The following is a 21718-nucleotide window of genomic DNA, read 5'->3' as shown; positions in this document are numbered from 1 at the left end:
AAAAAAGTAACAATTAGTGTGTGGAGCTGTTTATACTTAGGACAACGCATACATTTAACATCCCGTGGTTACATTATTATTATGAATTATTACGAAGTAACGAGTAAATAATATTAAATTAGCGGCGACAGAAAGGAAAACAGTTGGACAAGACCATAAACGTTGCAAGCACAGTAGGTAGGCACATCCAGTACAGTAAGAATATTATAAGAAAAATAATAATAAAATATTAATAATAATAACAATTATTATTATTATAATAATGATAATTATAATGATAATAATAATAATAATTATAATAATAATATGACTGCTCGTTTTATGCTCGGCGCTATACATTTCATTGTCATTATTATTATATCACCATTTATTAACGATATACATACGAACAAATAAAATGTGTTTATAATTATAATGTGATCTTTACGCAATTTCTAAATCGTTTGTGATTATACCAGATTATACTGGATCTACGCGTGGTCTCACGTTTCACGTGAGTCTGAAAGTGATTAAAATTCCTCTGCGATTAGTTCTATTCGACGAAAACTCGTGGAACTTCAACGGGTGCTTGTATTTTTCAGGAATCGCTACATAAGGTGATAGTATTCTAGACATCTTCAAAGGTAAGTATCGCGAGAACACGAATACGAATATGGATACGAATGGGGGTGAAATGAAACGATGGATGCAGAAATTGTCGTTTATTATCTAAAATCTGAATTATTCGCATAACAACGAACGTTCAAAAGGACCCGCGAACGAATCGTTTGCGATACAACACTTTACTTCTCTAATTTGGCGTACTCTTTGACTAGAACTGTACTCTTTCGAAAACTTTGAACTCGATAGTTGCTGAATAAATTGAGATCTTTCTTGATCAGATAAAAAATTAAGAACTCTTGTTGCATTTAACTTGAAAGAATACAGCCGTTAATACTCTCTGCTTATCAATTAGTACTGAAATTGTTTCGATGACAATCTACTTTGAACTGGGATATGTTTTATATTGCTATAATTTAATGCTTATTTAGTGTTGGTATAAATACCAAATGCGTGTAGAAACGCGAAAGAGCCGAAGAGAGCAGACTCAATAGAAACTGGTAAAGTTTGCAGTTTCGTTGAATCTATATAAATGCTGGTACATATGCATATTCATTCACGTATGTAGATACGATACGTAAACTGCAAGCTATGTGTACAAATACCAAGGGACGTTTGACTATTGGATTGTTTTAACTTCAACAGACCACACGCGTGGGTGGTGGACTATATTTTTTGAAAAATATTGAATCCAGCTCTGGTTGTATGTACATAAAGCGATTTACACGACAGATTTATAGAATGTACACACAGTTTCATCGAAATTGTCCTTGTCACCTTATCTTGAAGTAACGCTTCGTTGCGTTCCAGTAAGATTAGGTTTGAATTCTAAGCGATGCAGCAGCGACAAATACATACGTGTGAAAATACGAGCAACTAATACATTTTATCCTGAAAATAATGTTTACTTAATATTGGAATTCAATCTCTCGAAATTTGCTGGCAGGTCTTTGAAATCAGATCAAAAGCCAGATCTGTAGGTGTACATACAAAAGTATTACAGCGACTAGAGCACCTAGGACTGCCTCTAACAATAAGTTACATGGTCCCTACCGGTCACAAAATATTTTCAATCATTAAACTAACGAATCGCTGATTACAAGTGTTCTCTATACGCTTTACTTTCATTCGAACCGAATTTTATATCCTACCCATAAAAATATGTATAATTTAACAATAGAAAAAAAATATATCGAATTTTCTCCTTAAAACTGTAGCGCAAACTATAGAGTTTTAGTAGTTTCTAAAAATATCGCATATGTATATACTTGGGTAATTTGTATCAACTATTCATCTAAGTATTACGATGAACTCGCTTCCAGTTCGAGAGCATCGTACTCGAGGTAGTGTAATTACGATTCAACTTTCCGTAGACAATCCTTCCGATTTTCAATACGCTTCTCATACACTTCCTAAACACTTCCTAAAACGCTTACGTAGGTACGACTGAATCTTTTGGCTATGTTTCGAAACAAGAATAGTTCTAGATGAAGTTTTCTCGACGAATTTGAAACTCGACCTTCGACTGTCTTCTTGTTTGATTCGACAGTATTTTTCATAGAATTCACGAGATTGCTTCAACTGTTTAGTTTTAGTAAGTTTAAGTAACTCGCAGCCCGTACGGTGGGAAAGGGCTGTAAACATTCGAGTCTTAATTTAAAAACAAGATGATCAACTGAACGATTCAACATGGTTCTCATTGTAAGAGAAGAGAAGAGAAGAGAAGACAAGGGAAGAGAAGGGAAAAGAGAAAAGAAGTGAAGAGAAGAAAAGACAAAAGGTTTCAGAAGGCTGTGCTGGCTGTAGCCGTGGTACTCGAATGCACGCCGGACTCAGAATTCCGATGTCCGGCGTGTAGCTATAGCTACGTGGACGCGGCGAGGCTTATCGAGGTCGACTCGGTCACGGCCGCTCGCGGTTTCACGTCCAATGAATCGTACAGTGGAAATTCGCAGCAGAAAAGAAATTTCAGAAATTGTGGCACTTCGACGTAGATCGACGGTGGTATCGGTATCAGCGGCGACGTCGACTGCTTGTAGTAACGATATTCGGCATTGCTGCAATTTGGTTAAATGTGTTAAGGACAGGGACTTTCTTAATATGGTTAATAAGCTGATTAATTCGAATAATAAATCGAATCGAGCTGTAGGCAGTACGTAGGCCGTTCACTTACTCGCGATATCTTTCGTCCGAAGCCCTTTCCAGCAGAGGCATCCCAGACAGGAACAGAATAATAAACGTGGTGAAGATAGGAGAAGCTATGGCCACCCATTCCACACCTTCGATCACGTTCAATGATATCGCGAAGATGCCCCACCAAACCACTATCTCTCCAAAGTAATTCGGATGTCTAGACATTCGCCAAAGTCCTGCAGCAAACAGCAGAAATGTCTATTAGAGAGCTTTCTACGTTTTTTAATGGTCGAACTTTATTATGAATCATTGTTCGAATACCATCGTTACACCATTTCCCATTGTTTACTGGATCCTGCTTAAAGGAGAATTTTTGCAAGTCTGCATAAGTTTCGACCAGTAAACCAGTCACGAACAAGCCTGTGCCCGCGCTGTCTAAAGATGTCATCGTTTTTGGAGCCGGGGGAATCTTGTGCCGCGGCGAATTGATGATGATTACAGGTAAGCTAACAATGTACACCCACACTGCCTGCAATCGAACAATCGTTTCATTTATTATGGGCTATACCTATACTTATGCCTATACTTATATATCTATAGGTAGATATAAGTATGTAGAATAGTTTTTCCTAATACCCGTCGCTTTTCGCTGTACACACTGATATACGTGTCGTAATTTCATCGTTGGGCAACATTTACGTGTAACAAGTAGTGGCGTACATTAGAATTTAATCACCTGAAACGTCCAAAACACCGCAAAACGAATAACGTTACTGCGACGATCTTCAAATCTTTTGTCGCGACCAATCTTGATGATTCGATAAAGCAGATAACAGGACAAACGGAGACCCCACAAGCAAACGAACACGGTGACCATAAGTTGTCGGCTGTCATAGGTCTACAGAGAAAAAGAAATTTATTGAAAAAATTTCGCAATCGTACGCCATCGTCTTTGTAATGCCTCTCCTTCGGATAGATCGTGTCGCGTGCATGCGATACGAGAATGGCGTTAACAGTATAAGCGTGACGAGTCGCGTGTACGACGAAGGCGCACGTGTGCAGTGTGCGGACGAAATTTATAATTAGAGTACCTTGCCCACTTGGCCGAGAAAGAACGTGAGAAGGGCGAGGATGATAAAGTTGGTGCCGCCGGCGAAATCCGTCAGTTTGTCCAGCTGGAAGGTCGCCGCGATCGTGAAGAAAATAATTTGCATGCCGACGGTGACGATCGCGCTCACCGCAAAGTGGTCCTCGTCCAAAATATCGACCGCCATTGATCCTGTTCGATCGCCCTCCCCTCCGTGGGACGTACTATTCTCGAATCTAAAATGTTTCATCGATTCGTTACTTCCCTTTACATATAATTCGACCGCATTGCAATTTACAAAGATCTTCCCTTTCTTTTAAATTACAATACTTGTATTCCCAGCACGAACTGCGACAGTTTTGATGAGCGACGATCGATCGGTTTGCCGATTTCTCGCTTTCGTTCGCGTAAGTCCGTAAGTTCGTACAAGTCCGTCACCGCTGCCAGTAGTACAGCTGCGATTTTAATCAGACCCAAGGAGAGATCGTTCGTACGCGCATTGACAGGAAAACTCGATACCCCATACGCGACGCACGACGTTTTTCCAATTCTATTTTATCTCGCACGCGACACGTCATACCCGTGCCTCGACATTTATCATTTATTGATCCATTGTACTCTGACACATACGTTAAACGATGCTACCTGTTCGACATTTCCAACATGTATATTTATGGTAAACGAAAATCGATCTTTGGGTTGATCGCGTACGATGAAGCGCACGAGATATCAAACGAAACACGAACAGGATTTTGGCACGTTACACTGCAGTCGCGAATTGATTCAGATTAAACTACGATAGGACAAGCATTGCTCGGGCAATACCTTTGACAACGCTACCGTCGCAATGCAGCTCAATCCGTTGTCATTCTCGCGACTAAACCAGAGTCGACGAGCATAATGTTTCTCGCCAGAGGAACTTTGCAATTGGTCCATGAAATCTCTGTGACAACATCCATGACGCGAGAACTATATGTAAAACACTTTCGTCGTTGCTTTCGACGGACAATAAGCAAACAGGAACATCGTTGCTGACAGACGCTTAGGTACTCACCGCTCCTTGAATCTGACTAGTCGAAACTTTTGCATCGCACAATCACTGAACAACTGATTCGACTCGAAAACAGTGGTCGACGACGCGAACGAGCTTCTCGAGATCCCCAGCAAAATGTGCTCGACGACGATAGCGAACGGTTGGTCGAAAGCTGTACGATCAACAAGGTGTACGATTCGCTATCGGTATTTAATCCATATAGATGGTATCGAATTGCGGGGACATCGTGAACGAACTGTTCGACGTTTCCGACAGTGTGCCGAGGCGGTGTCGGTCGGCAAGCACTTCACGCAAACCGTCCGCCAGCCTCGCCTGCCAAAAAACGAAAGCTCCATAGGAGGGTTCGTCGGTGACGATCAAACTTTTGCCGAAACTGCGACGAGAAACGAACGAATCGATCGTCGCGTCTTGAACCGCTGTCAACGAAACTTGCTGACATTCGTGGAGTTGCGAAGGTGTTCAGCCTCGAACCGAGCCGATACGAGGGTGCATCGTTGACACTAGTTGACAGGGATTACCTCGAGAGAGAGGTGTCTCATCGTAGCGACGACCGAAATGGGCAGAGAGACGGATAGAACCGGGCGAATCTGCTCAACGTTCCACGTTGTCCCGGTGGCAGCCAACGGTAGGACTACGAAACAGTACGAAACGAAGGAATATTCAACGTCGATGTCGACTGTCGAGTCTAAAATGAGAAACCCATGATCACGTGCCTGCTGCGAGCCGACGGTCGAACTGCGAGCGCATCAAACACAGACGCACACGGCACACATACCATGACACCATCTTGTTCTCCCACTGAAACACCTCTCGCCTCTCTGTCTCTCTCTCTCTCTTCCTCTCGTCCTATCCGGTTGGTATGCCACGGCAGTGTCTCTCATGCTTGCATACTCAGCAAAGCTCATAGATGGTGATGTTTCATAATCCTTCTATGGGATAACCTGCAATTTATCAACATTAAACGTACCGAGGTCAAAAAATGGATTGCATGGTTTATCATCTACAAATTATCGAATTGAATCTATTTTAATTTCTCTCAATTTGTATAACAACGTGTGTCCGAATAAAGGAATATATTCAACAATTTACAACGAAAACAACTTGATAATTTCAATACAGTTAAAATAAAAAATGTGAAACCAGTCAATTGACCTGCAGAGGTACGTTTAGTGTTAACGAATTTCTTGCGCCATTAATGATAAATATGATTTAGAAACAAATAATTGCAATGAAATATTGTTTAGTACCTTTTGTAAAATAATGAAAGCAATATCGACGAATGTATAGGAATAATCGTAACTGATCGATATTTCGGTGGCTTGAAGATTCCCGCCAATAAATACGAGGATACACAGGATATTGTATGAGTAACACTGCCCATAAGATCGATACAACATATGTATGCACACAATGCACGTATAGACAAAAGGGATGAAATAATACTTATCGTTCAGATATTTTAATGTCAGAGAACTTTCTGAGACGAAAATGAAAATGAATAAAGATTATCCTTCATTTTAATTTGCGTATTTTTCATCGAATCAAATTCCCATTTCGTTTCTTATTGTTCACGTGTACTGACTCAGACAAACTGTACGATATAGGATGCATTTTAACAATTTCAAGGTCAAAAGAATATTTTGAAAGTACAGAAATGTTATATATATATTAACATTTTTAAATATGTAGCGCCGTTTGTGATGAGTGGCGCTTTTTCTGGTAAAATTCTAAAAGAGAGTTAGGAGCAATGAAACTAGGTTCATGTGGTTCTATGCGAGGTCCGAAGGCCCTCTAATAAGAGTCAGTATGTGTACATATGTGTCACCATTTTGTTTGGTTGTATTTATTATCGGTGCATGAGAACGACACATACTGAAAAATGGTACCCAATGATCTGAGTTTATCTTTATTTTGTGACTCTTATTAGAGAGTCTTTAAAGAGAAAGTACATTCTGCGCCAAACTGTGTAGCAGCGAGACTGTTAGATAAATTACCGACTATAGATAAATCGTAGATGCATTCAGTGACTGTATACGTACAAATGTTGGTAAATTTCTTGAATAGCTTCAGTGATTGGCCACTAGGTGTGTACGAAACGTCAGAAATTTGATGCATATTTATATATAAAATGTAATACAACAAAAGCCCATGTTTAAAAAAATCCATGCTATTTCATGAATTAAATATCATTGAAAAACATAATCTTTTGCGTGTTCGTATTTCCGTAACAAATCTCAGTCTTCAATATGCTTAACTTAAAACTATAAACTCGCATACTTTCAGTCTTTTCTTATCGAACTTTCACTCTTAGTAAAAACAATAAGAATTAATTTTATAAAATTAATTGTATTATTTATCTGATCGCTTTTTTAATCGATTTTAAATTCATATATTGCAATATAGTACATTATATTGTTAATAGTAATATTATAAACAATAACGAGTACAACTTATCTCGATCGTATATTATACATATATAGAATTATTTCTTAGATTCCTCCTTATAAACTTTACAAAATTCGGTTAAACGCAAAGTAAATGATTTCGGTTGGAGTTGCTGGCAATTATACGTTAAATTTTACGTTTCCCTTCAATAATAGTTCAATCTGTACGAGATCCGTCACATGGAAATGTAACTTACGAAGAATAATACTTGAAACATTTCATTTTAAGGTTTAAGATCTAGTGTATTTTCCCCAAATATGAAGCATAAATACAGACGCGATGAAGAGGAGAGACATCACAAGTACAGGCACCGGTCCTCTGTAAAAATATAGATGATTTAAGACAGAAATCAAAACAATATGTGTCATATGAATCGCATAGTAACCGTGGTAAGGAGCAATATGAGGAAAATTGATTTTGCTACGTGTCCACAGAATTGGTTTCTCAATTGGATTGTTCTGTGCTTTGTATTTGTTTAAATTACCAAATGCAATATCGAAATAATAGGATACTTACACTTTAATACCAGGTGAATCGTCTGTGTAAAACCTCCACATACCACCAGAATCAGCGCCCGGATTTCTGCTCCTGGTTGCGGTACTTGTTGTCGTCTTCCTTTGCCTAACAGTACCACTACCACCTGTTCTAGGTGCTATGGCTTTACTAGGCGAACGACCAGCGAGTCCAACGGATGTCGAGCTGGGACCTGGAGGCTTTGAAAAACGAACAATACGACCATATAAGTTTTAATTTCTAACATATTCGTCAAATTCAAAACAATTTGCTCGCATATTTCACTCACCATTTTATCGGATTCTTCTTTCCTTTAGCTTGCAAACAAAAACCGAACTATCGAGATCCGTTTCAATTGCAGCACAGTCTGGACTTGTTTCTGTGTTCACGTTTGACTTGGGCTTCCAAATAATATTGTGGAAGCTTGCGAACGGATCTGCTCGTGAAAAGCCACAAAACTAACTTCTGTATCCTCCAGTCTGCTCCTGCGTTCTTCTGTCTCCTTAACTGCCACTGAATAGTGAATACCGTCGACCGTCAGTATTCGTAAACCGTAAACGTTTGCTAGTTCTGGTGATGGTACCATGAAGTAGATCAGGAAAGGAATCGACGTGTCAAGCATACCATCCACGTGGTGCGCTGTAGACACGTCATCATACGCAGTGAAATTCACTGTGATGCGACGATAAATTGTTTTAAAGCCACGTTCTCATGTCGATGTGTGTCAATGCATATCGACTCTCATGTCGAATATGCATCAAATGAAAATTGTTACTGTTCTTCCACCGCAATATTTAAAACACTCTGTGCTTGATGTGATAGTAATATTATTAGAAAATTTTCTAGGCTATAAATAAGAATCACTTTTAGTTCCTTGAGCTTACGTCCGATTTCAAATTGATGCACACGTGGTCCACCTTACATCACAGGTTTTATCCATATAGATTTATATGTACGGATGTACATACCATATATGTATAGAGATCATAGCATGTGTGCATATATACATAACATATCTGGTATCGATATTTTTCGATTGCATATATCTTCATAGCCTTGATAGAAACAGAAATGCCAGTATAATCTCATACCCTTATATTTATCTATATTAATCTGTAATTTGTATGTTTATTTTTATTTAATTATAATTTCCAAGATACACATTATTAGTTAAGGATTTGAAATTGGTACACAGAGTGAAACCGATATATATATATATAGAGAGAGAGAGAGAGAGAAAGAGAGAAAGACACGTTAGATCCGATCGAGTGTGTAACTTGTATCAATGTATGTTGTACTATATGTATAGAATCGTACCTGCCATATCAACATAGCGATCTTTGTTTTCTGATATGTTAACATAATTGTAATAGAAATTTAAACATTTTCTAAGTAAAGAATCCATGATATAACGATGTTAAAAGGAATATCAGTGTTGCATGCGTTGAAAAATGCGGTTCCTTTATCTCGAGGTAAGTAACCTTTCACCGGTTTTTATTATTTGTTACTCGGTCAAGTAGTGTTTATTTCTATACAAATATTGAAACTAAGTAAAAATACGTCCACAATATAATAACAAATTGAAACAAAGAAAGGATTCTACGCAGGTACTTCATCAACGTCAAAGATTATATCTCGAGGACTATCGCAGGACAGTATTGAAATCGATGTAAAGTGGGATTTGTTCAGTGCCGTTTGTTTAGAACGACATCCAATTATTACAAAGCCTATGAATGATATAGAATCACGATATTATAATACGTTAAAACAAAAAGAATTTGAAAATAGTTTATTGTCGGATTTTGAAATTAAAATGAAAGAAGAGATGCAGCAAAAACGGAAAACTGAGGTTGCAGAAGATAAAAAAGAAAAAAAAACTGAAACTTTACAAGATATGCAAGACCTTTACAAAAAGGAATTAAATAATTTTCAGTTTGCACCACGAATAAATGGTATGGTAAATTTAATTTTTCTTAAATTATGTAAGCCATCAATTTCTTCAAATGTTAATTTTTTTAATTATGTAAGCCGAAGAAGATAAACAAGTAATATCAATAAATCGTAAATTAGACAAGACATTGGTATTATTGGTACATAAACAGATAGGGACTACCAATGTCTGGATTCCACCACAGAGCATACATAAAAATACTGAAACTATGATAGAGGCAAGGCTTGTTATATAGTTTACTTTTATAGCACTTTTGTATAAAATTTATACATCTATTTTCTAATCGTTTACTTATCTTCTTTTTTCATAGACTGCACGAAGAACCGTGGAAGAATTTTGTGGTAATAATATAAGAGTACAATTTTATGGTAATGCACCTATTGGATTTTATAAGTACAAATATCCAAAAAATGAAAGACTGAAGGGGAAGGATGGAGCAAAAATATTCTATTTCTTAGCAAAACATATAGAGGGAGATATTTCTTCCAAATTACAGCACTGTTGGTTAGATAGGGAAGAATTAGAAAAAACTGTGGATCCTGCTCTTTATAAAAGCTTGTCTCAATTCTTGCTGCCAGAGTAATTTGTTAAGGTCGGTCCTAATACTGCGAATGATTCAATTCTATTGTATTTACACAAGCAGCTCTATAAATAAAAAGTATGACATTACTATATGCTTCTTTAACACAGACAAATTAATTTACAGAACTTTTGGAACAAACGTTTAAAAATAATCTTGAAAATTTATCCAAGATTTTACTTTACGAGATTATCATAAAAAACATAAATACATGTATGTATGTACATCTAAACATAGTTCCGAAAATATAAATACGATAAAATGCATCGTAGAAAAATACGCTGAAGGTAAACATCAAAATCGACCACATCTTCTTCTTCCAGTATATTTTGAATCTTCTGGAACGTTCTTTCCTTGTCTTCGTCGTCTTTCCTTTTTCTCGGCAATCCAATCTCTACTCTTTTTTAATGGTTTACCTCTAGCTTTCTTAATTTGTTCTCTAAAAAATATGAAGAAGACATCAATATTCTGCTTAAACTCATTAGAAATTTATTATAGATTACGGAAATTAATGCAAGCACCAACCTTCTGGCTGCATAAGATACAACAGTATTGGCATCATTTACACCTAAAGGTCGTGGCAGTGCCATGGGTCCACCAGTCATTAACACTAGAAAGAATTTTTTTGCTTTGGTGCTGTTGGGGAAGTCGACGACCACACCACCATAAAAGCCTGCTTTTGTTGCTTGTGTAGTAACTAATTCAATTTGTTCATTGTTTTCAGGGTAGAATTGAAATACGGCTCTAGCAGACCTTGAAAGACATGCGTACAATGTAGAAAAAAATTGAAATATACGCTTTGATGGTTGATGCGATTTTTTATCAGCATTGCATAGCCACTGTAAAGCAGAGATACTAATTGCTCCATCGAAACATCCTGCTTTAAATGGCATTCCCTGCCCCATATCTCCTAAAAGTAAATCACCCTCCACTTCTCTTTCCAATGCTACATCTGTCAATAGATAATACCAAAAGAGGTAAGTAAAACAAGACAGTTAAAATATAGTAAATATAAAAAGATAAATGTTTGATAAATAGTTACTAACTTAACATTGCTGGGGATATGTCAATTCCAACCCATGTATGACCATGTTCCTCGATAACACTACCACTTAGACCTGAACCGCATCCGATATCGAGAAGTAAGAAACATTTGTCTTCCGGTAATAAAAGTAGCTCTATAGCACGATTGCACATTTGCTCTTGGATCTCCATCATTCGAGAGCTGTATGGTCATAAATTTATAATAGTTAGCATCTAAATATTAAAGAAAAAAAATTAACAAGCATAAATATAAATGAATAAATTACCTTTGTGTGTACTTGCGAGCTTCGGATTCATTGTAGAACTATAAAAAGAATTGTATTGTATCAAGACTTACAAAATAATGAATAAAGAATTCTTACCACATCGGGTGGAGCTAAATGTTCTGGACGTCGTGACATTCTTTTTCCTCTTCTCAATTTCGCTGTCAACCTTGTTCTTTCACTTCACGAGAAGTTTAACACACTAAATCGTCACATATTACCCACGTGGTTTGTTGTTTTCCGTTTTGACCATAGATAATACTCAAAGAAATGAAACTTGTGCGTTCTTTGGTAACCATCTGTATCTGCAACATAAAAAGCATAAACCAATTTAAACTTCTAATTTTGGCATTACAATTTCGATCTACTTAGAATAAAACATGTTACGAATCGATGATTTTGTCGCTTTTGCTATGAGATACAACATTAATTTTGGCAAGAAACACTTATTCTGTTCAAGTTAATATAGGAATCACTCTTTCCCGCACATTCGTTCAGTTGGTGCGCCATCTGAGGCACGTGCAATGGTGATAAGCTTCACGCCTACTACTTTTACATTTCTTATTATTTCTGACCCAGTTTTGTATGTTTCATAGATTTGCTATTAAATGCAAAAATTGAACATAATTGCCTCTCGGATAACAGAATGTTCTTTAAGTAGAAATATCATAACATATCTAAATATCTTTCCTATTTGTGAGTTTACAAAAGAATTCTCCAATAAAAGTTGTATTGTTTCATGGAACACATATAACGTTAACAAATTATTGTTAACGCATCCCCCACAATTTCAATACTCATCCAATCTACAGTATCCTATCTCAGCAGTGAATCATTAGCGAATCAAAGAAGAGCAGTTTCTGTACCTGTCCCCAATATTATTGGTCGTTTTGGGACCATATGGGGGTACTATTATAAGGCATTACTGTGCACGTAATGCCAAACATATGTACGTAGATACGTTCAAACTGCTCGACAATTGTTCCCATAGAAAAAAAGACCCTCTTCTTTCTATTGGAAATCAAAAGGCTTAAATCCCTTTGGATCGAATTAGTATAGGAAATCGAAGAGTACTAAATTCGAATTGCAACTTATAATTGCATATGTATATACATACATACATTCTATATTGTAGTGTAAATAAGATGAAGCAAAGATAATGGGGAGAATGTAACGTCACATGTGAGTAAAAGTAATACTAAATGACTACGGCACACGCATGGATCTGGGCAACGGATAATGGATAGTGGTGGGTGAACAGTAGGCAGACTGACGTTGCACGCGTCCAATCAAATAATATTACGTACATATATATATATATACAGTTAATAAACATAATTTAATTTTATTAATATAATTTAAGATTATATTATATAGGTAATAACATAATTAATCTTAACAAAATACGCAGTAAACTGACAAAAATTATTTTATTTTCTAACCAATTGGTGTAAATGTTTAATTTAAGTGCCATGTCAGTGTAATAAATAATTTTTCTCTAAGTATTCGTGTATTTGTATTTTTATTACGTATAATCACTAAAATCACTTTTAGGCCAACCTTTAGGCTCATATTGCATGATTGATAAAGTTTTTGAGACCAGTTTATTGGGCGCGAATCGCGAACGGCAAGTTACGTTATGATTACGTTACGAGTTACAAGAGACGTAACACTCTCAGAAAAACTTGTACTTGGACCTCGTGAGTAAATAGTATATTTCTCCTAATGCGTGGACAACGTCATTTCGCCATATGTGTTCAAAACAGATACCACATTACATTCTTATTTAAAAATAAAAGAAAATTTAATGTACGATACCTGTACTATAAATGATAATTATTATAAAATAATGTCAGTCAGAAGTTTGTACTTCCTATACACACGTTTCTGATTTATTCGAAAATTTTCCCAGAAATTTGTAGGATTCATCATTCATTTTTTAATAGTAATAAAGTAAGTTCCTTAAATTACACTATACTTATTCTATTTGGAAAGAATGTTTAGGTAAAATTACATGTATAAATGTGTTTAATCACATTATCTAAATATAGGAAATTATATGACGTATACTTAAGTCATAAACCTGTAATGAAAATTTGATAATACAGTGGAAAATTACATAAAATGGTTCGAAACAATTTGTAAGTTGCTTCCAAATTTTAGCCTGTTGCTAGTTTCTATTATACAATGTACATATACAGAGACTAATCGCATGCAACTTTTCTAAATTTAATTAAATAACATGAATGCTAGTTATTAAAAATTGGATATAAAAAAATACATGCGTTTGTATTGTATGGATATTCCTTAATAAAATAAAGGCTTTATACAAAAGTTGCTTTTCATTCTGTAACATGGTATTGCTTTTAAGATATTGTATAAGAGACTTTTGATCAATGTCTTTGTAATATAACGGATTGTTGGTGATGCTCGATGAATTATTCGTTACCATATAAACAGTAAGAATAGTAACAAGAAAAATAAGTTCATGTACTTGTAATCTTAGCAATAGCAACAGCTATAGTGCTAGTATAGCATTAATAACAACAGGGTATCAGTAGTAGGTTTATCGGTGAAGAGAATAATAATAACAATGGGAAAAAACAGAAAAATAATAATGAATACAGGAAGCGAAAGGAACGAAATTAGCAATGTTAGCTGTACAGCAGCAAAAGCAACAGCAAATTAAGGAAGATAATTAGAAGATAAAGTGTAGCACAGCTAGCAAGAGTAGTAACAGTAGCGAATAACGCTATCGTTGCTACACATCACAACGTTGTTAACGGCAGCTGCGATAACAAATAGGAAGAAGAGAAAGATGATAATTATGATCACTATAAGAGCTATGATTATGACGACAACGACAACAAAGACGACAAGAAAATATGATACACTATTTCTACAATTTCAACGTTATTGTGTTACTTGAAAAACACAAGTTAATCCATTGTTTTTATAAATTTGATTGCAGAACAAAATTGCGTCCACCAATATTGTTCTTCTCCTTCTAGTCGGTTTCCGTAGAAGCTATCCACGTATTGTATAGTTGAAAGTAAGGAGGGCGGATTAGTCTGAAAAAATTTGGAGAGAAGAGACGAATCGTTTGAACTTGTAACGTCTGTGTCGTCTAACGCATATTAATTACCTTTATGATAACGTAGACCAGAACGGGAGTAAAATCGTCGGCTGCGGGTACTCCTCTTTCGGTTGCCATTGAAAGTAAGTTCATAATAGTGGTGGCACATCGAAAGACACACTGCAGTTTGTCTCGTGGAGTTTTGTAGGCAGATATCACGGCTAGTTCTGCTTGAGCCCATGGCCAGGGACATTCGTAATGATATATTTTTGGAATACGCAAATCTTTATGATTGGGAGTGACAAGCTTGGACAATTTTTTTATATGATCGTGAAGCAATTGATCTCTGTAAACGTCTCCATCTCCATTGGGATAAAGAGCGTTGTGATAGACGCGCGCCATCACGGTTCTTTCCACAACAACTCTTGCCAATACTAATTGATTTTCACTTGCACCTACGAATATTAGATTACATTAAATTACTTTTTTACAATATGGTATACTTACAAATATATTACACTTATTCCCAAATGCAACCACTTACATTGCCATATTGGATCGTTCTCCATCTTTGCGTGAACGTCTCCTAGAAAATTATCGACCAAATCTTGTTTTTCATCAGCCAGTGTAAGTTTTTTAAATTCATCGCAGAACTGCGAGAGGAGTGACTCTCGTTTTTCCAAGAAGACCCGTACGCAAACGGATACGAGGTGATTGTTAACAGCATCGCGATCACACTTTACCCTAACGCATAACCTTTGTGCAATCAGAAAATTAAAATATAAATGACATACAAGATTTCTTCAAGGCGCCGTTATCACTACTCGTTTGCTCGGCATGATATTATGTCACAATACCTGTCCAGATGGGCCACAGTAGAGAGTAAACCTTGTCGACATCTAATTAAGTATGCGATGTAAGGTGATCGTTTTTGATACTCCTCCCGTAAAGATTTAAATAGTTTTCTACATCCGTCGTCGTTAAACAAACGCACGCAACGTAGTGTTTCATGTAAATGAGCAATCAACGCTCTATCTTGTAAATTAATAGCCTCTGCTAGCTGTAACTGCAAAAAAGCAACCAACTCGTTTTCTTTCCGTGTCCAGGCATTTCGCTGGAACAGAAAGGAATCGTATGATTTTTAAGTCACGCCACGGATCGAACTAGAAGAATAGTGATATTACAAGCTGCGCAAGATACCTCGGATGTAGCAGTCCATGGAATATGTTGTAGGTCGGCTGTACTAAGTACCATGCGTAACTTTCTCTTTGCATCGGCAAACGCGTATGAGAGTTCTACGTTATTCGGATCTATGAACAACCTTTCGTCCTCGGTCGTTTCCTTGGTACGAGACTGATTACTTTCAATCGACGCTGTGTCGCTTGCTACGCTCGGCTTTCTCCTGTATTTCGCCAAAATATCATCCGTGCTATCTAGAAATTTTTGCAAATACATCACACTTCGACGATTATTTTCTTCTTATTCCGTCTCGTTTCCTTCCTCTCTCCATTGTTCTTTATTTGAAAAAAGGAAGACGATAGTTACCGATGGTCACATTACACGATGATGTCACGTCCTCCGACATTATTCTTCGCAATCTGTGTCGGCCTACGTCGACACCATCTCCGCCAGCTTCTCGGTCGTAACATCTGCTGATAGTGTCATCGGTCCCACGTATCGATTTACCTCGCCGATTCCTTAGAGACATTTTCAATTTACCGAAAAAACTTCTTTTATTTTTTTGATCGTCGTCCAAGAGTTCTTTGTCGCCACGTTCCGCTGTCATGTCGAAACTGATACTTTTTGGAATGGCGCCGCTGGACATGATGGGTTTCGGAGAGTCACTGATATTAGTGGAATCGATCAGCTCGCAATTCCCGTTGACCAAGGTTCCTCCCGTCGACAACGGTAACACCGAATTTGTAGTTTTTGCACGGGATTCAGAGCTAGAACTGCTACTGTTGGACGTCAAACTGCCCGTACTTAGGCCGACTATATTTTCCGAGCCGGACCTTTCATTAACGGTAATGCCGTTGCCACCGTCGCCGTTGTCACCGCCACCGCCACCACCTCCGCCATCACCACCGTCACCACCACCGCCACCGTCACCATCACCACCACCGTCGATGTTTCCTAATTCCTAGACACACAATTAAGAACACAGAAATAGTAGTCAATAGTCAACATAGAATTATTGCAACAAAGAATAAACAGACCACTGATTTCACGTCGTCATTGCACGTCTTTTCCATACTCGACAAAATTGGCGGCGAGATATGATTAGCTAGTAGTAAAGCCGGAGGAATAGCTGCAATTCTTATATGATTGCCAGACGAACTCGTTTGCCGTTCCATCTGACATTTTCCATCGTCGATATGAAGTTTGTCTATCAGATGAACCAATCGATCTTCTTGCAACGTTTTATCGACGTAATCCGACGTAACGTTACCGATATTATTGGCATTTTTGTCGATATATTCCACTGTGCTTGTTCGATATTCCCTTCTGTTTTCATTTCGCTCGGCCACATTCGTTGAGGGCACCGAGGGTGGCGTTACCGGCGACGAAGAAACGGTTGCTGAAAATTGTGCTTCCTCTCTGTTAATCGACAACGTTTCGAAACAGGTGATTGTTGACACGCACTCACTTGATGTCGTGCTGTGTTCTAAATAATGGTAAACAGAAGGAAATATAATAGAAATTTTACAAACATAAACACTGAGAAAATAATTGAATTCTTACGAGGAATTGTCTGTGATAGGGACTCTTCGGTAGCTTCTACTTCGCTGCGTGCCTCAACTTCAATTTCAGACCTCGCGGTATCATCAGATCTACGAGTCAAATCACACGTATAATATACATGTATACCATAGGAAGAGTTTCTACAAAATTTGAGTACAAAAGATACCTAGCGACACTAGCGGTATCATCAGTATCAACTTCTGTCAGTCTCTCGGAATCGCTGGCCAATACATCGGTACTCCATGCTTCGGATGCTGTTTCGCTGACATCTAACGCAGCCTGCGGAATTGATTCTGATGTCGCCGGCAAATTGGAAACATTTTGTTCACTCGATGGAGGATACGTTATCTTTTCTTGCTGTTCGACCGTCTCACTGTCCGAAGCTAAAACATCCGTCGACCACGTGTCAGACACCATTGAGACAGTCTCGTCTCCTGTAAATAATAGATAGAAACACGTTAAATACGATGATGGAACTAGATTTCTTTGATTCGTTTAGGCTACGTTTTCTCGGTCGCTGTTGCAAATTACCTTCGATCAACTTCTTTATTTCAAATTTACAAAACTTGTCATCTATTTCGGATCGGCTTTGTTTCGTTGATATATTCGGTGGATGTAAATCCAGCTGTCGTGCTTCACCAGTTGCTCGCCCATCGTCTCCCTCGGTGATCTGAGACGACGGTGTATCACGTCCTACACATACATATATACGAACGCGAAAACGTTCTTTTTATTATATGCGTGTTTCATTCTCTACAGAGATATCGTATCGACGCACCTGATATGTTCGGTGTCCCACGGCCTGAAACACTAGCCGACACCATATCCGACAAATTATCGTTTTGATCCTCAGTTTCTAATTCGAGCGAAGAAGCAACACTGTGATTCGAAGCAGCTTCCGACACTGCTTCCAAATTATCTGATGTGTTCCCAATGAAACCTTCAAATAAAACTAACAATATGTCACATTAACAAGAGATTTCCTTCTAATAGAAATACGTGTATACATATATGTATATATCTGTGCAGATGTGCATGTAATAATGCTACCTAATAAAATAGTTCGATTAAGTATAATCTTCTTAACGTTTGACAATTGTCATTCCCCTTCATTACGTTGAAATAATGGAAAGATACATGACATGTATATTACCTTCGTCGTGGGACAACGAAAATCGCGTCTTTTTCTCTTGTGTTTCAATACGTTCCCTGCTGCAACTTTCCCGAGTGTCATGCACGTTCCTTATGGCGTCCGAAAGGTTCAAAGTAACTGATCCATTTTCCATATTACTTTCAAGTTCTGTGCATAGTACCTGCATCGTGGAAAAGGGAACATACGATAATAATGAATTGACGAGACTTGCTTTCGTAATGTACAACTTCTTCTATTTTCAATATTGTGCATACTTTCTGTTCACTCAGAAGGCCTACAAATTCTCCCACGTTCGGTCCAAACGGAATCACAAGAACGTCCTGAGAACTTTTATCGATCGATTCCTCTTCGGGAGTCGTAACACCGTTCATTTCGTCTCCACCGTCATTGGTCGCATTAGATGAGTACGATGACGATGACGATACTCTTGCTCCAGATCCTTTCCCTGCAACGAATAGAATATAGGTAACAGAACTCGAAATCATTGAATTTTTCGTCCACCAGTAGTCACAGAGTCCACTGATGATAAATAATTACCTTTTCCTAGAAAACCTCCGCGTCTATTGTTACTTTCGATACATGTATTATTATTATTCAGTTTATTGTTGGTTAACGAACCAGGTGGTAACTGAGACAGCATGTCGATCAGCTGTTTTGCATCGAACATGCTAGTCTGTACATCAGTTTCTACTCTGGTGTATGTAGCTACGGTTTGCAGAAACGTAACCAGCGCGTTCAACTCTGCTTCTGTGAATAAAGCGGCAGAACGGGAAAGTCCTCTCAACTTGTTACTATCAATAATACTAGGTTCATCCTCGAGTTCTTCTGCCGCACTATCTACCATTGAATCTATTATCGAAGACACAGAATCCTTATCGAATTTACGGTAAAGATCGAACGTTTTGCTGTCCACAATTTGATACTTCATTAGAGAGAGCATTTGCAGAATTTGTCCAACTTGCATAAGATTGAATCTCGCAACATAACTAATTGGGGCATCTGTAATGCCATATGGTTCTGGATTTACTATCGCTGGGCATATGAAATAAGTGAAAACCAAATCTGTACACATCGCATGCACTTCTTTTGCATCGATACTCCCGTTTTTCCCCAAAAGACCCGCCATCTGTCTAACTAACCAGCACACACTACTCGGAAAACAGTGCATATTCTCCCTTATGCTGACTATAAATCTTTGTGTTATTCGAAACAAAGAATTAATTGTCCACAATCTGTGACGCTGCAAATTTGCTTCGTATTCGGGAGTACCATCTTTACCAAACTTTTTCGATCTTTCGGATGGAGGAAATCTTATAGGCGCTTTGTCTGGATCAATGTCAAGAAACATTTCATCCTCCATTAGTAACTGTACAATAGGATTGTGTAAAGCAGCAGTCAAAAAAAATTTCGCTGAAAAAACGCTCTCGTGAAAGACTGAGTAAAACCTGGAAAATGCACAGGTGCCATGTCTGAGTAACCTGCGAGGATTATCCGATGGTACAATTTGTAGCAACATCAGATGTCTCAACAGTTTTAATACTAAAATTTTATCTTCTGGAAGCAAGCAGCTACCATACAATCCTGCTGCTAACGACTGAACAATATTTTGCACTGAATCCGGTGATAATTTTTCTCCTTCCACTAAACATAAAGCAAGAAGTTTTGGAGACTTTCTAAGAGCCCCTAAGAATTCTCCATATGATAAGCAGGCCTGGTAACGTAAACATTTATATGCATCTACAAAATGTGAATTCTCCAATGTATTTGCTTTCTGACAGCAAGATGCAGGTGTGCAATCTGGTTTGGACATTATCAATCGATTCAGATTCACTCTTTGTTGCGCTGTGATCCATGCTTGCTGAGCCAAATTCGATGAAGCATATAACACCTGAAATCATACATGATCTTAGCACTTTTGTTGATTACACGGTAGTTGTCGCCTATAATGTTTCAATTCCTATCAACTGCTGATCAATGTACATACCTTCTCGTTGAGTATTTGTAAATTCTGTTGTTCCGAACTGACAAACAACCGTTCTTGACGCAAATGACTCGCCAATTCAATCATGTCCCACTGTAATGTTCCCAAAGATTCTATACTGTTTGCAGACGACATTACTTAGCATACCTAAAAATACAAATAATCCAATATCGAATAATCACAGCTATTTATATCTGATTTTTTCAATATTCATTAAATTATAAAATATTTTCAAATCTTTAAATGATGTTGCCCAAGTAACAAGAAAATTGCATATCACTATTAAACCAATATAATCAGCATACCTGTATCGATTAATACGCAATATATCTTTCTATCCTCCTTGTATAACTGAAATTACTAGGAAATAGTTGGAAAACACGTTCAAACCGAGTAGGTTGAACGTCACAAGTACAAGAGCCAAATTACGTAGAACAGATTCTACCAAAACTCTCCGTTTTTCCAAAATATAACAGTATTTCTTATACCAGATGAACGTATTTCAATGAATCTTGGTTAAAGGTCTCTTATAGAATCACGGTTCCTTATTGTTGTTCCTTTTATTTCGAAACAACACTCCCACCGACGCACGATCATTTTCTGTTTTAGGTTAGAATTTTCTTCGATAAATGGCTGTAGACTTGAACTTTAAATCGAAAAGTAAATATCGATGCATGACACATGCATATATAATATGTATGTATGTATGTACATATACTGTTGCGTGACCACTTGAACATAGTTACGATTTGCGATATCCAGTGTATGCACCGATCAATGACGATAGGAGGGAAATTCAAATGTACAATGTAACAAAATTTAGGTCATAATCGTTTATTTCATAGATATATGCATATCTTCATCCGGCGCAATACATACATAACTTTAACTAAATAAATAGATAATGAGAGACAGAAAGAGAGAGAGAGGGGGAGAGAGAGAGAGAGAAAGAGAGAGGAATGTAGAAGTTGTGTAGCAGCCACTCGAAGGGCTCTTCTTCAATTTTATGTAAATATAAAATCTCGGTCTTGCATTCTTTTGGCACAATGCAATTTAAATTTTTGTAGAAGAAGCTATCTCATTTTACGAAGTGGTC

The 21718-nt window shown here is 37.4% G+C and overlaps 5 protein-coding genes across 7 annotated transcripts; 1 reads left to right on the top strand and 4 right to left on the bottom strand.

Moving 5' to 3' along the window:
* Positions 1 to 686: 686 nt before the first annotated feature.
* Positions 687 to 5624, bottom strand: LOC144474064 (uncharacterized). Of its 2 annotated transcripts, none has more exons than XM_078188543.1 (6): positions 5393 to 5624; positions 3825 to 4056; positions 3470 to 3631; positions 3055 to 3262; positions 2774 to 2969; positions 687 to 2657 (listed from the first exon to the last, which is right to left on the bottom strand). In XM_078188543.1, exons 2-6 carry the CDS (start codon positions 4005 to 4007, stop codon positions 2465 to 2467), a joined length of 942 nt encoding a protein of 313 aa, XP_078044669.1. In that variant the 5' UTR covers positions 4008 to 4056; positions 5393 to 5624; the 3' UTR covers positions 687 to 2464. The 2 variants fall into 2 exon arrangements, with proteins under 2 accessions (XP_078044669.1, XP_078044668.1); XM_078188542.1 differs by lacking the exon at positions 5393 to 5624 and adding an exon at positions 4875 to 5041.
* Positions 5625 to 7200: 1576 nt separating this feature from the next.
* Sec61beta (Sec61 translocon subunit beta) lies at positions 7201 to 8455 on the bottom strand. The gene is made up of 3 exons (XM_078188562.1): positions 8122 to 8455; positions 7836 to 8032; positions 7201 to 7637 (listed from the first exon to the last, which is right to left on the bottom strand). Exons 1-3 carry the CDS (start codon positions 8122 to 8124, stop codon positions 7550 to 7552), a joined length of 288 nt encoding a protein of 95 aa, XP_078044688.1. The 5' UTR covers positions 8125 to 8455; the 3' UTR covers positions 7201 to 7549.
* Positions 8456 to 9092: 637 nt separating this feature from the next.
* Positions 9093 to 10626, top strand: Mrpl46 (mitochondrial ribosomal protein L46). The gene is made up of 5 exons (XM_078188435.1): positions 9093 to 9304; positions 9440 to 9784; positions 9861 to 10000; positions 10094 to 10375; positions 10490 to 10626. Exons 1-4 carry the CDS (start codon positions 9247 to 9249, stop codon positions 10364 to 10366), a joined length of 816 nt encoding a protein of 271 aa, XP_078044561.1. The 5' UTR covers positions 9093 to 9246; the 3' UTR covers positions 10367 to 10375; positions 10490 to 10626.
* A 31-nt stretch (positions 10627 to 10657) lies between these two features.
* On the bottom strand, positions 10658 to 12366 carry LOC144474010 (18S rRNA (guanine-N(7))-methyltransferase). Of its 2 annotated transcripts, XM_078188433.1 has the most exons (6): positions 12039 to 12365; positions 11770 to 11975; positions 11674 to 11711; positions 11410 to 11588; positions 10889 to 11315; positions 10658 to 10802 (listed from the first exon to the last, which is right to left on the bottom strand). In XM_078188433.1, the coding sequence occupies exons 2-6, from the start codon at positions 11806 to 11808 to the stop codon at positions 10658 to 10660; spliced, it is 828 nt and encodes a 275-aa protein (XP_078044559.1). In that variant the 5' UTR covers positions 11809 to 11975; positions 12039 to 12365. The 2 variants fall into 2 exon arrangements, with proteins under 2 accessions (XP_078044559.1, XP_078044560.1); XM_078188434.1 differs by having other exon boundaries at positions 11770 to 12366.
* Positions 12367 to 13368: 1002 nt separating this feature from the next.
* Positions 13369 to 21273, bottom strand: Gapvd1 (GTPase activating protein and VPS9 domains 1). Its single transcript, XM_078188432.1, has 16 exons — positions 20928 to 21273; positions 20626 to 20769; positions 19179 to 20529; positions 18896 to 19086; positions 18642 to 18801; positions 18267 to 18440; positions 18020 to 18181; positions 17655 to 17922; positions 17489 to 17577; positions 16963 to 17411; positions 16292 to 16886; positions 15947 to 16179; positions 15604 to 15860; positions 15291 to 15502; positions 14816 to 15201; positions 13369 to 14741 (listed from the first exon to the last, which is right to left on the bottom strand). Exons 2-16 carry the CDS (start codon positions 20755 to 20757, stop codon positions 14610 to 14612), a joined length of 4791 nt encoding a protein of 1596 aa, XP_078044558.1. The 5' UTR covers positions 20758 to 20769; positions 20928 to 21273; the 3' UTR covers positions 13369 to 14609.
* Between the last annotated feature and the right edge of the window lie 445 nt (positions 21274 to 21718).

The sequence above is a fragment of the Augochlora pura genome, chromosome 8, assembly GCF_028453695.1.
Source record: "Augochlora pura isolate Apur16 chromosome 8, APUR_v2.2.1, whole genome shotgun sequence".
NCBI classification, from domain to species: domain Eukaryota; kingdom Metazoa; phylum Arthropoda; class Insecta; order Hymenoptera; family Halictidae; genus Augochlora; species Augochlora pura.
This window is presented reverse-complemented; position numbering and strand designations above follow the sequence as displayed.

Bases quoted from the DNA above. Each gene is read 5' to 3' on its own strand.
- LOC144474064 (XM_078188542.1), bottom strand. From the start codon at position 4,909: ATGCAAAAGTTTCGACTAGTCAGATTCAAGGAGCG. The intron at 2,970-3,054 runs GTATTCGAACAA...TGTTTGCTGCAG, and splicing joins TGGGAAATGGTGTAACGATG to GACTTTGGCGAATGTCTAGA. The intron at 2,658-2,773 runs GTAAGTGAACGG...ACCAAATTGCAG, and splicing joins TCGGACGAAAGATATCGCGA to CAATGCCGAATATCGTTACT.
- Sec61beta (XM_078188562.1), bottom strand. The intron at 7,638-7,835 runs GTAAGTATCCTA...ATATTTTTACAG, and splicing joins GATTCACCTGGTATTAAAGT to AGGACCGGTGCCTGTACTTG.
- Mrpl46 (XM_078188435.1), top strand. From the start codon at position 9,247: ATGTTAAAAGGAATATCAGTGTTGCATGCGTTGAAAAATGCGGTTCCT. The intron at 9,785-9,860 runs GTATGGTAAATT...TAATTATGTAAG, and splicing joins GTTTGCACCACGAATAAATG to CCGAAGAAGATAAACAAGTA. The intron at 10,001-10,093 runs GCAAGGCTTGTT...CTTTTTTCATAG, and splicing joins ATACTGAAACTATGATAGAG to ACTGCACGAAGAACCGTGGA.
- LOC144474010 (XM_078188434.1), bottom strand. From the start codon at position 11,808: ATGTCACGACGTCCAGAACATTTAGCTCCACCCGATGTG. The intron at 11,712-11,769 runs GTAAGAATTCTT...TTCTTTTTATAG, and splicing joins ATTTAGCTCCACCCGATGTG to TTCTACAATGAATCCGAAGC. The intron at 10,803-10,888 runs GTTGGTGCTTGC...CATATTTTTTAG, and splicing joins GTATCTTATGCAGCCAGAAG to AGAACAAATTAAGAAAGCTA.
- Gapvd1 (XM_078188432.1), bottom strand. From the start codon at position 20,757: ATGTCGTCTGCAAACAGTATAGAATCTTTGGGAACATTACAGTGGGAC. The intron at 18,802-18,895 runs GTATGCACAATA...TCCACGATGCAG, and splicing joins GCCTTCTGAGTGAACAGAAA to GTACTATGCACAGAACTTGA. The intron at 15,202-15,290 runs GTAAGTGGTTGC...TAATATTCGTAG, and splicing joins GAACGATCCAATATGGCAAT to GTGCAAGTGAAAATCAATTA.